This window comes from Anoplolepis gracilipes, chromosome 3, assembly GCF_047496725.1.
Source record: "Anoplolepis gracilipes chromosome 3, ASM4749672v1, whole genome shotgun sequence".
NCBI classification, from domain to species: domain Eukaryota; kingdom Metazoa; phylum Arthropoda; class Insecta; order Hymenoptera; family Formicidae; genus Anoplolepis; species Anoplolepis gracilipes.
The window spans coordinates 2,339,602-2,357,077 of NC_132972.1; the positions used below are offsets into that span (position 1 = coordinate 2,339,602).

Genomic DNA, 17,476 nt, shown 5'->3' on the forward strand with positions numbered 1-17,476 from the left:
AAAGACGTTTCACATTTTACTAAATAAACTCATTAAATTTGCTCTTTCTTAAATATTAAATTTAAATCCGATAATTAATATGAAGATAACACATATAAGGATATAGATTGAATAAAAAATGACAACTAAATAATAATGCAAATGTTTATGTGTCCATTGTCCAATATTACCATTTAAAAAATTCAGAGTTATATACTTATGATTCATAGAAATAAGGTTTATTCAACACACACGTAATATTATTATACGAAATTTTAAAGTTGCGTGCATCGTGATATCATGAAATTGAAGGAATCGCAGATATTAAAATATTGATATTCGTTTAAGATTCCTTTCGTTTTTACTTGTATTTTAGATCATTACAACTATTTATTTTTACTAAATGTATACTTTTTGAATGATAATAGACCACAAATTGCGATTATTATCCTTTTTGTCAATAGAAAATCCATAGAAAGATTGAATAAAATAAAACAAATTGAGTACGATTTTAAATAGAAATACCATTTTAAATACGACGCAAATTTGTATATGTCGTCTATTATAACATATTGGCGTTTTGAGAAGTAGTAATGATTACGCGACGAATATCAATATTTCCAGTTGGACGTTCCAAAAAATTTCATCAGTTTGAAAATAATTGTAATGAATTAGTAAGATTTTTGCGATTAAAATTAAACCAAACGCGACATAAATCGGATTATTTTTAATTAATATGTAATCAAAATTTACTCGTTCTTGACGCGCTCTCGCTTTTCACGATACCGGGGACCTTCTTTTAGCTCTCATGCTTTAACTATATAAATTAAAATGCTTGTCAACTAAAAATTAAAACTTTAATTTTTTATTTTATCTTTTTTAAAATAATATGTAATGAGAACTAATGAGATTTTTACGATTATGACATCGAACACGATCTTTGGACAATTTTTACTTAAATAAGCAAAGATTAACATTTTTCTCTAATTAAAAAAATTATGTATATATATATATATATATATATATATAATATCTGATCTTTATTCCATTTTATTGAATCTATCGATATCTAAAAGTTTATTATTGTATTTGTAGAACAATATAAAATTCTAAATTATTAAATTGTTGAAAAAAAGAAAATTTTTTTATATAAAATCAGTTTTAATTTGTAAAATGTAGAATGTAAAAATATTAGAGTTTAATGAAAGAAAAAGAATTACATAAAATCAAGATATTATTGGTGAAATTGGAATATTGACAATATTTATTTGGTTATTTGATATTAAAAGTACATTATTGTCAGAGTGAAGAGAAATAACAAATTATTTTTGGGTGAAAGTGAATAAGCAAAATAATAAATTTTGTGGACATAGCACGGAACAGAACTATAATCTGTGGACATAGCGTGTTATCCTCTGAGAAGTTTCGTGAACCTAGCTATGTAGTTCCAATGTCCATTTTTTATGGACATAGAGGCGTCTTGAATTGCGGTCGCACCTAAATCGAGGGGATAACCACTCTCAGGCATATTGCGTGATTGTGCCAATTGTTGCACGTTACTTCGATCTGTCAAGAAAGCCGATCAGATTTGTTTCCTTTCAGAAGAATTATTTAATATTTATTGTAAGTATATCACACAATATTATCAAAATAGTTGTTTTATACTGTGCATAAAATATTTTCTTTACATAAAGCATGAGATTCTTTGCATTTTATGCACAGCTGCAAAAATTTTAAGAATAATTTAACATCTTTTTCTTTATATAAATATTGACATCATTCGATATAATTTTTGTTTAATAAATATATAATAAATTATGTTTGTAACATATGTAACTATATTTTACCTATGTGATATATTTATATGTATATTCTTTTTTTATATATATTATTACATCTTTTTTTTTACATATGTGTCATCATATTTAATAAATTACTTATACAGAATAATTATATCTTATTTACAGAAAAATGGTTGTGAGACAATATCAAGAGGAACTGAAATATTTGGAAAAGATAGATGAGTGTTGTTGGAGAATCAAAAAAGGCTTTCAGCCTAATATGAATGTAATTTTTTTTTCTATTATATATAATACAAAACAGATGCAAGCTAAACAGATTGATAGATATAGATACCAATATTTCATAAAACTTAATGCTTACTATTTAAAAATAAATCTGAATCTATATTTATTTTATGTCATGTAAACAAATTTTAATTCAAGGTGGAAGGAGTCTTTTATGTAAACAGTACATTGGAACGGTTAATGTTCGAAGAATTGCGCAATGCATGTCGACCAGGTGCAATTGGAGGTTTCCTTCCTGGAATGAAACAGATTGCTAATGTTGCAGCTCTACCTGGTATTGTATGGAGATCTATTGGATTACCAGATGTACATTCCGGCTATGGCTTTGCTATTGGTACAGTATTGTAATTTATGTTTAAACATTTAAAATTTGGACCAATATGCAATTATTATTAATCTGTAATTACATCAATAATGAATATATAAAATAAATAATATTAAATGTTATTGTATTTAGGTAATATGGCAGCATTTGACATGGATGATCCAAAGTCAATTGTATCACCTGGTGGTGTTGGCTTTGATATAAATTGTGGTGTTCGTCTATTGCGAACAAATTTATTTGAAAAGGACGTTCTACCAATAAAAGTACATCTGATATATTCTATTTATAGCAATTTACTTTTTACTTTGTGGATTGTAAAGTAATAGTGTAATGTATATATATGTAATATTATATGTAATAACATAAAAATATTTTCTTTCAGGAACAACTTGCACAAAGTATGTTTGATCATATCCCAGTTGGTGTTGGATCTAAAGGAATTATACCAATGAATGCACGAGATTTAGAAGAAGCATTAGAAATGGGCATGGATTGGTCTTTAAGGGAAGGTGAGAGAAAAAGTATTACAATAATATTAAACAAAATACTAATATAAAATATCATTAGGTTACATTTGGGCTGAAGATAAGGAACACTGCGAAGAATATGGAAGAATGCTTAATGCTGATCCATCAAAAGTGTCAATGAGAGCTAAGAAACGTGGACTTCCTCAAGTATATATTTAACTTATATATAAAGGATTATTTTGTTTATATAAATATGTGTATATATGTATTATAAATTATACCTTTTATATCAGTTAGGTACATTAGGAGCTGGAAATCATTACGCAGAGATTCAAGTGGTAGATGAAATATATGATAAGTGGGCTGCATGTAAAATGGGAATTGAAGAAAAAGGACAAATTTGTGTTATGATTCACTCAGGAAGCAGAGGATTTGGCCATCAAGTTGCTACAGGTTATTTATTATTTTTAATTTTTTTTTAATCTGTCTCTAGTTATATATAAATTACACATTTTCTATTATAAAATACTTGACATTTAAAACTATCACAAAAATTGTATCATATTATATTATATATATTATATTTTATACATAACAAAATAATATATTAGATGCACTTGTGCAAATGGAAAAGGCTATGAAGCGTGATAACATAGAAACCAATGATAGGCAGCTTGCATGTGCTCATATTAAATCTCAAGAAGGCCAAGATTACTTAAAAGCGATGGCTGCTGCTGCTAATTTTGCATGGGTTAACAGGAGTTCTATGACATTTCTTACCCGACAGGTATCAAAAAGATATATATAAACATTTAATAAAGAACTGCAAATAGTATACAGTATGTATCTTTTAACAGGCATTTGCAAAACAATTCAATTTATCTCCTGATGACTTAGATATGCATGTTATTTATGACGTTTCTCATAATATTGCCAAAATAGAAGAGCACATAGTTGATGGAAAACAAAAAACACTTTTAGTTCATAGAAAGGTATCTATATAATTATAATCAAATAATGATTTAATTTTGGTGCAGATGTAATAATAATGTGAACTGTTCAAATAACACGATAGTTGTTCACGTTATATGTACTTGATAAAGAAATATTCTGTTTGAAGGGATCCACAAGAGCGTTTCCACCACATCATCCTTTGATTCCTGTGGATTATCAATTAACAGGTCAACCAGTTTTAATTGGTGGTACTATGGGAACCTGCAGTTACGTATTAACTGGTACAGAACAAGGTATGAAAGAAACATTTGGATCAACATGTCATGGCGCTGTAAGTATACACATAAATTGTATCAATTTTTGATGTGTGTAATTTTTATTAATCTAATTTTAATTTTTAAAATCTATATATTATTAAAATCGGTATATATTAAAAATATGTATGTGTATATATTAGAAAATAATAATATATGTGAAAAAAATTGTATTCTTATGCAAAATATATATGTATATACAGGGTCGTGCTCTCTCAAGAGCAAAATCACGTAGAAACTTGGACTACAAGCAAGTTCTAGAGAAATTACAAGATTTAGGCATATCGATTCGAGTTGCTTCACCGAAATTGGTCATGGAAGAAGCGCCGGAATCCTACAAAAATGTAACAGATGTTGTCAATACTTGTCATACAGCTGGAATTTCCAAGAAATGTATCAAGCTTCGGCCAATTGCAGTCATTAAAGGCTAATACTCAAGAGAAAATATGTTTTGATTACTCTTAGTCATGACATACTGATATATATGTTTGCAAAGTGATATTAAAATTATGCGCTAAAATATCAGATATTAATTAGTTCATCTCACATTTGTTTTGTGAGAATATTTTTATAATATTACATTTTTTGTATAAATTGTACAAAATATCTTGTCACGAGTTAATATCAAATTCACTTTTTTTTTATTTGGTGTAATAAGGCTACACCGATACACAATAATGTAGATTTATTGTAAAATGTATATCTAATCATTAAGACACATCTTATTTATATATACGTTACGAACGCAAACAATTATGAAATAAATTGAACATCACATTTATATAAATCATTGTATTTGTCATATAACAAATATATATATATATATATATAAATATATATATATATATATATATATATATATATATATATATATATATATATATAAGGTGGAAATAAAAATATCAATTTTTAAAAATATTTCGTTAGCTTTTATTAGATAAAATGTACAATTATACCTATTTTCACGATAAGAAAGCTATATTAGACTAATTCGTTGACTTTACACAGGAATTAAATTCGCGGCATTACATTTAACAAATCCTCCACGGACTAGAGAGAATACAGGAAAGATAAATGAAGAAAGAAAGGAAGGGAAAATAGTCTCGTGTTTTCTTTTTTTAAATTGCAAATAGATAATGGAAGCAAACCATCACCATAAATAATACGTATATAAAATGACTCTATATAACAGTGATCTATCGTTTGAACCCTTAAAAAGAGAATACAAAGAAATAGTCATTGGAGGAGTTGCATACAGAAATACAAAACCGACCAATAGGACGAATGGTCTGAGATGCATTCCATTAGGAGAGAGAGAAAATTATAAAATTTATATTATTTATATATAAAATATTAATTACTAAGAGACTTTTCTTATGATAAGTGATAGTCAGGAGATGGTTCAGCTACAGATTCAGTAGTGAACAAGGGATTTGGGAACTCTGGTGGGTGTGGCAGTGGTCCAGCAGTCTTTGGCTGACGTCGATACGCCATAAGCCAGCATGACACAGCGATAGCTACGGCAACCAGTGCCAAAAGCGCCGTAATTATTAACGCTATGATAAAGCCGACCATAGAAACACAGATATCTTCTACTCTTTGTGCTGAAGGAGCTGAAAAAGATTGCAAAGAAAAAGCAAATATTATTTCGTTTCAATGTGCATTTAATCGTTATTTCTCTATATGTTTTACGCGCATTACCTTCAGCTGGATCTGCTGTATACCTCTCCTCTCTCCTTTCCAGAGTGAATATCAAATTCGATTGAATAGTTATCTCTTCGCGAAGCTGACCTTCGTATCCATCGGATATACTTAGAGAAGTGTCATTGATTTCAGAATCAACGTCTCTCCGGCGACGGCCGAAGGCGTTGTAGCCCCGACAATTTACCTAGATTAGATGGAAGATTTTTCGTTATTTGGCATAATGTCTTCCAGACCGCATACTTCGAATGATTGCAATTATAAATTTGCGAATGCTTACAGGCTGACAGCGTCCAAAGCACACACGTATATTACACTGGAATCTTATATTGTCGCTACTGGGAAATTTGAATGCGTTAAAACTAGCCATCAATGATTGAGTATCAGGATTTTGCTCCCATTCGCCGAATATCGTAGGATCTGTCGCGCAGCCGTTCTCATCCGTTACGATGTACTCGTTCTCCAAATTATCCTCCATAGTTTTAGCGACGCAATTTCGCGCAAATCCACCATAAATAGCTGCAATATTGTCTCATTTATATATATCTTATCAAATAGCAAAAATAAAGTAAAAGTCGCGTATATATTATTAAAAATGATATTTGATCCTTACTTGAAGGTTGAACTTCTACTTGTAGCATTAAATTGTCTCCAATCTCGGCTGAATTAATTTCATTTCCATTATGCGCGACTATTTTCATTATACATATAGGTGGTGGACCAGTGTTAGCGATTGTTCCAGCAGTCGTCAACATGGATACATTAAAGCCGAGAGTAACGTTTTGTTCTCCAGTCTGGTATATACATTTGATATGATAGGCCTGTGCTTTGTAAGTCATCAACTTGGGATGTTTCTGTATGACGAGTACGAAACTAGCTTGTCCCTAGAAGATGAATATAAAGATTACGATAAACATCTTTCAATGCAACAAATAATTACAATATAATGCTGATCAACTAACATTCACGTGTATAAGTCCGCAATTGCCAAACGCAACTTTGAACGTTTCCGTTTTATGTTCAGTCTCGGCTGGTATCGAAACAACTCGTCTGCACTGTTCGTCCTTGCTGCGTCCTTTAACATACAATACTCCGTCGAAATCTTGATCTTGCAGATGTATTACGACTTGTACTCCATCCGACAGACAGCTCACATCCATTTCCGGCCTAGGGAAATCTGTTCGGCCGTCCTTTCTATCGTCTGAAAAAGAGAAGATATATTTAAGATATGTTAAAATGATTTCTCAGATAATGTTATCACACTGATCATTTAATTCGTCATTATTGTTTTTGGCAAAAGTGCTCGAAAAAAAATATGAAAAAATTTTTACATATATCAAATTTTTTAAATATTTTAATAAGACCGAGACCATATGTTTTTTTTCACCAATTTTTTTACGTACAGCATTGTGTATACGGATTGCCTAAATAACCATTGACGCAGATGCAGATAGCTTGATGTCTAGTGGCGTTGCAAAGTGCATGTACGCCACATAGTTGCTTCTTACAGGGATCTTGACAAGTTCGGGTAGTTTTATCGCAGTATCTGTCATCGGCGCAATCATCGTTACGAGTGCACTCTATTATTTCAACTGAAATCAATCACAATGCACATTAAATTATAAACACTGTAGAGAACAAGTCTTAATATTTGAATATGAAAAATATAAAAAATTAAGTCTTACTTTGCCTACAGTATCCACTGGCATCTATTCTATATCCATATTGCGTTGGACATACGCAGCGACCGTATTCGTCTATGCTGAAACCTTTTTCCAAATTGCACACGCAATAGCCTTCGTCATTTACCACCATATTAGATTGTTTGCGGCAAGGTATGCACACGTCGTTCACATCCTTACCGTATCCAGGCGGACAGACGCAATTACCGTCTTCATCGCGAATTTGACCTCTCGGACATGCGCTCGCTAAAACGAACGATTCACGGAATTTTAATATTAGTTCATATATAATTTAATACATTTGTTTTTTTTTTAATTTTCGATAATTACACAACGGATCACAGCGGACAATTGCATTTCCACGGTATCCTGGAAGACATTCGCATATCATGGTCCTAATTGGACTGGTGTCCAGAACTTTGCATTCGGCGTTAATGCCGCAAGGTTTGATCTTGGTACATGGATTGATGCATTGTCCGTTGAAGCACGCAGTCTGAGACGGGCATTCGTTATCCGCTTTGCATTTTTCCTTGACTGAAAAAAGGAGGGAGAGATTATAATATTAATCTTTTATTTATAAAAAGAAAAACTATCTTTTCTTTACCTTTAGCACATCCTGACTTAACATCGCCAACATAGCCGGGCGGACACGCGCATTCCACAACGTGATTGTAAACGTTACAGTCCATGTTTCCGGTGCATGGATTCTGCGCGCAAGGGTTCTCGCAACGATTGTTGATGCAGGCCCTGTTCGTCGGACAATCTGAATTGCTTCTGCATCCCAGCAGCACGCAGGAAACCCTCGGATTGCCGCCGAAACCAGGTGGACACTCGCAAATGGCCTTGTGATTTATACCATGACATACCGCGTTCTTACCGCAGGAAGCCAAAGACGGCGAACACGCTGGCACACAATTGCGTTGGACACACACATGTGAACCGCTACAATCGCCGTCTGTTCTACATCCTGCAACTGAATACCACAAGGATATTATATAATAATAAACCTCGAGAAATTTTTTTCGAATCGATATGAAGGAAAAATTAAAGACTTTTTAATAAACGGGAATACTTTCTGCCTACCTTTCGTGCAGGCGATATCCGGATTTCCGTCGTATCCCCGCGTGCACGAACATATCGGTTTGTGATCGATGACATTGCAAACAGCATTAGGTCCGCACGCGCAAGGATCCTGGCACACCGCGTTGACGCAGGATTGCTCCGTTATACAGTCGTCGTCTTTGGTGCATTCGATCTTGAGGATCGGCTTGGTAGCTTCGCAAGTACCGCTGCCGCTGCTGACGTATCCGCTAGGGCACACGCACACCATGGTGCGTATTGGGTACGTCGGTAGGACCCGACACTCAGACGGTTCCGTGCACGGTTGTATAACCAGACAAGGATCCTGACACTTGTTACTGAGACAGGCGAGCCTGCCCGGGCAGTCGCTGTCTTCCTTACATTCGGGCCTGACTTCCGGTTGACAATTGACGTACGGGTTACCGGTAAAGCGGGGTGGGCAACGACATATCGGCAAATGATTGAGGACCCTGCATTCCGCGCGAGACGAGCATGGATTATCGTGCACGCAGGGATCGATGCACTGCATGTTGATGCAAGAATGATCGCTCGGACAGTCGCCGTTGCTGTAACATCCGATGACGCGGCAGCGGTCCAACGGATTGCCGTGGTATCCCTTGCGGCAACGGCAATCGGCTACGTGGTTGTTCGGGAAGCATTCGGTGTTGATGCCCGAACATGGATGATCCTTTACCAAGCATGGATTCACGCAATTGTTGTTCACGCAGGCTTTGTCGAGTGTGCACTGACTGTCGTGTTGACACTCGACTGAGTGACACGCAATCTCGGGATTACCCTGATAGCCTTGTTCACACGAGCAAATTGGTTTGTGATTCCTCACGTGGCAGACGGCGTTGGTACCACAGTTGCAAGGGTCGCGACACTGCCTGTTGATGCAAGTCTCATGGTCGTGGCAATCGTCGTTTGTCGTACACGTCCCGATGACGGTCAATTGTACTGAATTGCAAAGATTGAAATAATTAATATATATGTTTAATTTATACATATATTAATAATTTATATTTACACATTATAGATCTTTATAAAAGTTATGTTATACAATTATATTTTAAATTTTTGAACTGATTAATTTCCAAATAGTTTATCCTTCTTATAAAGTCCTACTTACTTGGTCTGCATACACCGTCGACGTCCGTGATCCATCCCTCTGGACACGTGCAAATCATGGTTCTTATGGGCACAGTGTCGAGAACGTCGCAACGAGCGTTCTCCAAACATGGTTTAATGACCGGGCAAGGATCGATGCATTGCTCCCGGATACATACTAATTTGTCCGAACAGTCAATGTCGACTCTGCATTCCGGCTCTTCGATCTCGTCCACGGCACGTCGTTCGCAATAGGAGAATGGATTTCCTAGCGGAATGTTTATGGGACAGCGACAGTACGCCACGTGATCCTGGACGTAACAAACGGCATTCTGCGCGCAGGGTGAACTCTCGGCGCAAGGATTCACGCAGCGACCGTCGTTACAAGCCAAATTGTAGGGACAATCATGATTCGTGTGACATTCAATCCTCTCGCAATGAATTTGAGGATTACCGTAGTAGCCGGGACCGCAACGACAGGCTGACCGATGATTTTTACCGTAGCATTCTGCATTGATAGCACATTTGTTGTCTAAGATGCAAGGATTCACGCATTGACCGTTGTAACAGGTGGCTGCGAAATCGCACTCGCTGTCAGATTCGCAGTCGACTGAAATAAGCAATTATAATTGATAGGATGCGATATGTTCAATTAAAATTAAAAAATCATTATAAGTTAAAACAAGAATTTGTTATCTAAATTATATTATAACTCTTTTCACATTATATCGAGAAAAGATACAATTAATTACACTTACGCTTGAAGCATCCTAACTGAGGATTTCCAGAGTAGCCCGGAGGACAGACGCAAGATGGATAATGATTTACGACGTTACACTTGGCGTTGGGTCCACAGTTGCAAGGATTAATGCACGCACCGTTGACACACGCATAGTTTCCTGCGCACTCGCTGTTTGATACGCACTCAGGCACGGTTTCCGCTGCAACGGAAATGTCATGTATAATGTTACTGTATACACATATAATTCTCAAGATATAAAATTTCTATTCGTAATTTATCTTACGTGGTATGCATTTGATCGTAGGATCGCCGACGTAACCGATCGGACACTTGCAGATTGGATGGTGATCGTCAACGTGGCACAGGGAGTTCCTGCCGCAAGGATCGCCAGCAACGCACGGATTTATGCAAAGTGAATTTATGCATTGTTTATCGCGCGCGCATTCGCTGTTCGTGTAGCATTCCGGTCCAGGTCCTGGAAGCGATGGAGCGACAGGGACTGCAATGGAAATTTTACACCCGTCATCAATCTCGTTGCGAGAGATACGATTGTGACAATTGCAAGAAAGACTCCAACTTGTTCAATTTTGTATTTCGTATTTACCTCTTGCGCATTCTATGTAAGCGTTGCCCGTAAAGTCTTGAGAACAGAAGCAGATGCCGGTATGAGATGTGGATTTACATTGCGCGTTGAAGCCGCACTGAGTTGTCAGACAGGCGTCTACGCATCTTCCGTCCAGACACTTCTCCTGGTTGGCGCAATCCTGATCCAGATGACATTGTACATCGCCCAATACTGTAACCAATAACATAAATGATTATACCTTTGATAATATATTTTATTTATATTTTTGTTTATTAAAAATTCTCCTAATTTGTTTTGATTATATGCTTTATACCGCCTCTATTCATATTTATTTATATTTTAAACCTTTTTACCTTGTATTGAGCAGATGCTCTATAATTATTATTATTTTTTATTCGATTATATATTATTGTGACAATGTTACTCAATTAATTTGTTCTGATTTAATTATATTTATTTTATGAATAATAACTTGATTTTAGTTAAGAATCCTTTATTTTCAAGCTGCTTTATGCCTTGTAATGTTTTTTAAAAAATTCTATGGAGCTATTACTTAAGTTTTATTTGATAATAATATTTTACCTACGGCGCAGCAATTTTTTAATAAGAAATTTAAGAATTTAAGAAATCGATACGTACCAATGGCCTTGCACTGGCCGTTAACATCGGTGATTGTATTCGATGGGCACAAGCAGATCATTGTACGAAGCGGAAGCGTATTCAGGACTTTGCATTCCTGTTCACTGGTGCACATATCGGCAGACACACACGGGTCTTGACATCTGGTGTTAATGCAAGCAAGATTCAATGCACATTCACTATCTTGTATGCATTCCGGCTCGATAGAAGGTTCACCTAAGAAATAGTTAATACATCATATAAAATATCTTTATCATGAAAATTGTTGTAATTTTCATGATAAATTGAAGAGTTTATTTTTTTCGAAAAATTTAAGAATAATATTTGAAGTATATCATCAACATACCAATGCACGTTATATACGGATTTCCAGTAGTACCCGGAGGACATGTACACTTGGGCTGATGATCGCGTGCGACGCAGATCGCAGTTTCAGCACAGGCATCATCATCGCAAACAGGTCTGCAAACCCTGTTCAGTCTGTCGCAGGCCTCATGATCGGCGCAGTCTTCGTTGTAATGACAGATTGCGGAAATGCACGCCACGCGTGGATCACCTTGAGTACCTTGCGGGCAAATACACTGAGCTCTGTGAGACACCGCTTTGCATTCCGCGCCTCGGCCGCATACAATATCACCAACGAGGCAAGGAGTGACGCAGTTGTCATTTCGACAGGTCTTGTCATAAGGACAATCGTTGTCTGTCTTACATTCCGCTGCAAAGAGAAAATTATGCGCAGTGAATAGGTGTAATTAGTTCTTTAAATTAATTCTTAACATATTTGAAATTTTCTTATCTTCTTTTCCAATTCTTTTAATTATGCCACTAAATCACAAATTTATTATTACCGTCTTACAAAAAAGTTAAAAGGAAATAGCGACAGTTATTACTTAAAGAATCACGTATTGATATGTACATTTTAGAAAAATTTTCAAAATATATTGTAATTTCTCAAATAAAAGAGAGAAGTAGTAAAAAAAAAACTTACGTCTAAAGCATTGAAGTTGCGGATCACCAGCAAAACCGCTTTGGCAGTGACAAGAAGGATGATGATTGATCGTGATACACTCCGCGTTGAAGCCGCAACGGTTGCTGGAACAAGGATCTTGGCATCGTTGATTTATGCACGCTTTGTCGGACGGACACTCGGTATTCGTTCTGCATTCCACAAGAACTATATTTTCTGTAGGTGACAACGAAAGACAACAATGTAAAAAAGTATTCAACTGTGCTTATATTGAGAAATGAAAGAAGAGAAGCGGGTACAATACCTTCATAGCAATTTATAAATGGATCACCGACATATCCGTGAGGACATTGACACGTGCGGCGGTGATTTTCAATGTGACACTCGGCATTGGGAGCACATGGATTGACAGTGCACGGATTGATACATTGCCGGTTCAGACAAGCCGTATCTGATGTACATTGCGAGTCGCTCTCGCATGTTGCACCGATTTGTTTTTCCACTACGAAATATTTGCAATTCAATTATTATTTCATAAACTTGACGCTAATTAAATTAAACTTTTATTTTCATTAGTTTCAAAATTTTTTTTAGACAAGATATATCTCTAATTTTTTTTATTAACATACGTATATATATTTTAGATAAAATTTTACCTGGTATACAAGCAACGGTAGCATCACCAGCAAAGTTCGGCAAGCATTCGCAGATCATTGTTCTCATTGGTAGTGTATCTACGACACTACATTTAGCGCTTACAATGCATGGTTTTGTTTCTGCGCATGGATCTTTGCAAACACCATTGAAACACGCCAGTTTGCTGGGACAGTCAGCGTCGACTTGACATTCCGTCTTTGGTTCTAGTAAGTCTAAAATAGCAATAGTTAGTATTAAATTTTTTAACGTTAACAAATAAATAATTCTTAATAATTTCGATAATAATTATCTCGTAAAACAAAGTCCATTAGTTAATTACTTAAATTTATTTCTTTTAGTTCTTTATAAAGGCTGTAATATTGAGATAATTTCTTACCCATAAGACACGAGTTGTAAGGGTTGCCTACGTAACCAGGTGGACATTTACAGATTGGTCGATGATTGGCGACAGTGCATAACGCCGATGGTGGGCAATTGCAAGGATTAACGCATTTCAGATTACGACAGGCCAAGGATGGAGCGCAATCGCTGTCACTGGTACACTCGGGCCTCTCGCATATTTCGTAAGGATTACCCGTATATCCATCAGGACAGTAACATCGAGTCTTGTGATACCCATCAGCGGTACACAATGCGTTGATGCCGCATTGCGTCACCAGACAGGTATCAATACACTCGTTGTTGATACAAGATTGAATCAACGGACATTCGTTATTGTTACGACAACCGACTGGGAAAAAAGATATTAATAAAGTTGATAGCGCATATAATTATAAGAAAAATGTATCAATTAAATAATTTATTTGATACGTACTTTGGTGACAATATTGTTGAGGCTTTCCAGTATAGCCTTCATCACAAACACAGATAGGTCTATGCAATATTACGTGGCAGCGACTGTTAAGACCGCAAGAATCAAGAGTACACGGATCGATACATTTTTGGTTGAAACAGGTCTTGTCATTTGAACACTCAGAGTTTTGAGTGCATTCTGGAACCGGTTCTACAAACATGTTTGGTTAAAACTTAAATTTTGTAATAAGATGAAAAAATTTCGCTCTCAATATAAATTAAATAAACAATTGATTAAATTTTTAATACAGATATTAACATTTTCGCAAAACAAATCAATCTTTCTTAGATTTTAATTTTAATGTTTTATTAATTAAATTAAAGCTTGTATGTCCATAAAATAATGTAATATATGCGATTATGATTTTTCCAAAGATTTTAACGATAAAGTTATGTTTCGAAAATATATCAAGTACAAATATAATTCAGATATAAATATTACCTTCAAGGGTTGGAATTGTACATTGTACCCGTGCATTTCCTGTGAATCCAACTGGACAGGAACACACTGGTTTGTGATTAACGGTCTGACAAATAGAATTAATACCGCATGCGCCGATGCAGGGGTCCCGGCACTTTTGCGAGAAGCAAGCCTTATCACGCGGACAATCTGAATTAATAATGCACTCAGGATAAATGCAAATCGCGATGCCGTTCTTAACTCTACACTCGCCGTTGTAATTGCAAGGTGATGGACTGCAGGGATTAGTTTCTGAAAAAAGAGAAAAAAGTGCACGTACGTTTTAGAACGACGGAAAGCTGTATTTAAAAATTAATGTATCAAGATTTTCTATATTTACCGATCTTTGTGTAACATTCCTCGAAGGGATTGCCAATTAACGGAGACGGGCAGCTGCAAAGTGGACTGTGATTGATCGTCTTGCACACCGCTTTACTACCGCATACATTTTGAGAACAAGGATCTTTGCATTTATTCTGTATACAAGCTTTGTCGCCTGGGCAATCCGAGCTAAGCACACATTCCGGATGACAACCAGTTACACCTGCTGGAACTCCTTGCAATCCAGGTACACATTTACAAATTGCTGTACTGCCGACTGTCTCGCAAACGGTATTCGGACCGCATGGTGAAGGATAGCACGGATCCGTTTCCTTAGGCTCTATAAACGCAAAGAAACCCATGAATAACATTTATCTTCGAGAAAAAGAAAAACTAGAGATATATTCTGTATCTACTTTTTTTCTTCATTTTGCTTTCAAAAAATTTGATTTTAATTTGATCCAAATTAATAAATATTAAAACAAAATAATAGCGAGATAGTTACCTTCTATGGGATGTCGACAAAGTGTGAAAGCATCTCCAATCGTTGGCAACGGACAAGAACAAATGGGAACGTGATTGGACACTGTGCAGATCGCGCCAACACCGCAAGTGCCAGGACAAGGATCTTGACATCTCGCTCTTATGCATGCTTGCGATTTCGGGCAGTCGGTGTTGACCAGGCATTCGGGCTGACATCCTTGGTACGGATTGCCTCTGTAGTTCGGCACACACTCACAAATGGCCGTGTCAAATCTCTCGTGGCAATACGCGTTTATTCCACACGGCGAAGGATTGCACGGTCTAGAAGATATCGGCGGTGCTGGGGTCGCTAAAATAACAGCAAAAAATATAGATTAAAATCTCGCAATTGCATTTGTTTCAATATTCTTGCATGCACACAATATTATATTATAATATTATTGTAATATAAATTAACGTGTCTTTTTAGAAATATATATGGCAATATTTTCATATAATACATATATAAAAATAACAAATGTACACGTTTTATACATGCATCGTATGTGTCTCTTCTATACATATAAAGAGTGCAGCACGTAAATATAATACATATATTCAAAAAGACTGTTGCGCATATTAAAATATAAGTAGTCGAGTTTTTAGAAAATGTTGAGCAAGAGAGATCGATATATGAAAGAAACTGACGGTGCAGTTCTTTTATAAATACATCTTAAATTTACATCATTATGTACAATATAATATTTACATTAGAGATGAAGAAATCAAGATTTAGAGATCAAAATGCCGAGGTAATATTTATCAGATCGGTACGGGTAAAGATAAGCGGGGATTTTCTTACATATTATCTCAGAGCAAACTGTGAATGGGTCTCCAGTGTATGATTCGGGACAGGTGCATCGGGCTTGGTGCAAAGTAACTTGGCACAGTGCATTGAATCCGCACAATCCAATGCACGGGTCGGTGCATTTCTGCTTAATGCATGCTCGATTGGTGGGACATTCGCTGTTTGCACGGCATTCGGGTTTACAATTGGGCGGAGATCCTACATAAGTTGGTATACAGGAGCAGGAGGGTTTATTATCGGCAGATACCACGCATTGCGAGTTCAATCCACATGGTGAGGGGTAACATGGGTCCCTGCTGGGTTCTACATCCGATGTTGCTGGCAATGAAAAAAAAAGAAATTCATTATTTGTTTAAAAAAATCAGGGGAGAAATATTTGTGACAAAGATGACCGAAGAAGACATTACAAAAATATCTGAACGTTCTCTTACAGATTATAAACGTCTTTCTTTTAAACATTTTTGCAACGTCTCTTATTAGGCATCTTTGTATTATCTGAAATATCCTTACTAAGGGGGTTACTTACTTATGGGGAAACAATTGACGAACGGATCACCGGAATGCTGAACGGGACACCTGCAAATGGGATTGTGATTTCGCGTTACGCATAGTGCGTTATATCCGCAAGCATTTTCGCAGGGATCACGACATCTTGTATTCACGCAAGTCTTGCTCTGCTCACAATCGGTGTTAACGAGACATTCGGGCCTGCAGCTTGGCGGGATTCCCAAGTAACCGGGTAGGCAAGAACAGGAAGCTTGGTCGCCGTATTCGCGACAGACGCTGTTAGGTCCGCAGGGGGAGGGTTCGCAGGGTTTCACACGCACTATCGAGAGGTAAGATGGGTTAATTAGTTTCTTTCTAATAACAGGGTTCCTTTGGAGGAGAAAAAAATACGAGAGATTAAAGCACTCACTTTGTACACGTTTACAGAGCGTGAACGGGTCACCTTCGTAATCCTGGATGCAACTACATGTGGCTACGTGATTGACGACCGCGCATTCCGCATTCTGGCCGCAAATTCCATTGCAAGGATTTATGCATTTATTATTTGCGCAAGCTTTATCGTACGTACAGTCGGAATTCTGCACGCACTCAGGTCGACATTCTCGATATGGATCGCCATGATACTCTGATATACAACTGCATATGCCGTTGTGGCATTCAGCATTGAGTCCACATGGTGAGGGATTGCACGGGTCTGTTGCTACTGGTGGTATATCTAT

General features: G+C 36.1%; 2 protein-coding genes across 9 annotated transcripts in view; one reads left to right on the forward strand and one right to left on the reverse strand.

Annotated features, from left to right (window-relative positions):
- The first annotated feature begins 1,457 nt into the window (after positions 1-1,457).
- Positions 1,458-4,887, forward strand: Rtcb (RtcB RNA ligase). Its single transcript, XM_072889006.1, has 11 exons — positions 1,458-1,602; positions 1,947-2,046; positions 2,205-2,400; positions 2,524-2,654; positions 2,774-2,900; positions 2,959-3,065; positions 3,152-3,311; positions 3,470-3,645; positions 3,716-3,850; positions 3,979-4,143; positions 4,330-4,887. Exons 2-11 carry the CDS (start codon positions 1,951-1,953, stop codon positions 4,555-4,557), a joined length of 1,521 nt encoding a protein of 506 aa, XP_072745107.1. The 5' UTR covers positions 1,458-1,602; positions 1,947-1,950; the 3' UTR covers positions 4,558-4,887.
- A 145-nt stretch (positions 4,888-5,032) lies between these two features.
- The window catches only part of Dpy (fibrillin-like protein dumpy), a 108,535-nt gene continuing 96,091 nt past the window's right edge, over positions 5,033-17,476 (reverse strand). For all 8 annotated transcript variants that reach the window (XM_072889002.1, XM_072888997.1, XM_072889001.1 and 5 more), the window contains 27 exons: positions 17,167-17,472; positions 16,777-17,076; positions 16,245-16,568; positions 15,426-15,752; positions 14,940-15,260; positions 14,582-14,851; positions 14,102-14,290; positions 13,664-14,017; positions 13,287-13,499; positions 12,935-13,132; positions 12,652-12,846; positions 12,010-12,378; positions 11,664-11,879; positions 11,043-11,234; positions 10,722-10,937; positions 10,455-10,637; positions 9,719-10,306; positions 8,593-9,546; positions 8,114-8,482; positions 7,840-8,043; positions 7,513-7,755; positions 7,231-7,419; positions 6,790-7,028; positions 6,441-6,711; positions 6,108-6,346; positions 5,828-6,014; positions 5,033-5,739 (listed from right to left, as the gene is read on the reverse strand). In XM_072889002.1, the coding sequence (XP_072745103.1) occupies positions 5,501-5,739; positions 5,828-6,014; positions 6,108-6,346; positions 6,441-6,711; positions 6,790-7,028; positions 7,231-7,419; positions 7,513-7,755; positions 7,840-8,043; positions 8,114-8,482; positions 8,593-9,546; positions 9,719-10,306; positions 10,455-10,637; positions 10,722-10,937; positions 11,043-11,234; positions 11,664-11,879; positions 12,010-12,378; positions 12,652-12,846; positions 12,935-13,132; positions 13,287-13,499; positions 13,664-14,017; positions 14,102-14,290; positions 14,582-14,851; positions 14,940-15,260; positions 15,426-15,752; positions 16,245-16,568; positions 16,777-17,076; positions 17,167-17,472 (7,895 nt within the window). In that variant the 3' untranslated portion in view covers positions 5,033-5,500. The remainder of the gene's footprint in view (positions 5,740-5,827; positions 6,015-6,107; positions 6,347-6,440; positions 6,712-6,789; positions 7,029-7,230; positions 7,420-7,512; positions 7,756-7,839; positions 8,044-8,113; positions 8,483-8,592; positions 9,547-9,718; positions 10,307-10,454; positions 10,638-10,721; positions 10,938-11,042; positions 11,235-11,663; positions 11,880-12,009; positions 12,379-12,651; positions 12,847-12,934; positions 13,133-13,286; positions 13,500-13,663; positions 14,018-14,101; positions 14,291-14,581; positions 14,852-14,939; positions 15,261-15,425; positions 15,753-16,244; positions 16,569-16,776; positions 17,077-17,166; positions 17,473-17,476) is intronic.

What these genes read in the sequence shown, in the direction of transcription:
- Rtcb (XM_072889006.1), top strand. Translation starts at nt 1,951, where the DNA reads ATGGTTGTGAGACAATATCAAGAGGAACTGAAATATTTGGAAAAGATA. An exon ending in AGGACGTTCTACCAATAAAA is followed by an intron (nt 2,655 to 2,773) that starts GTACATCTGATA and finishes ATTTTCTTTCAG; the next exon opens with GAACAACTTGCACAAAGTAT. An exon ending in GATCAACATGTCATGGCGCT is followed by an intron (nt 4,144 to 4,329) that starts GTAAGTATACAC and finishes ATGTATATACAG; the next exon opens with GGTCGTGCTCTCTCAAGAGC.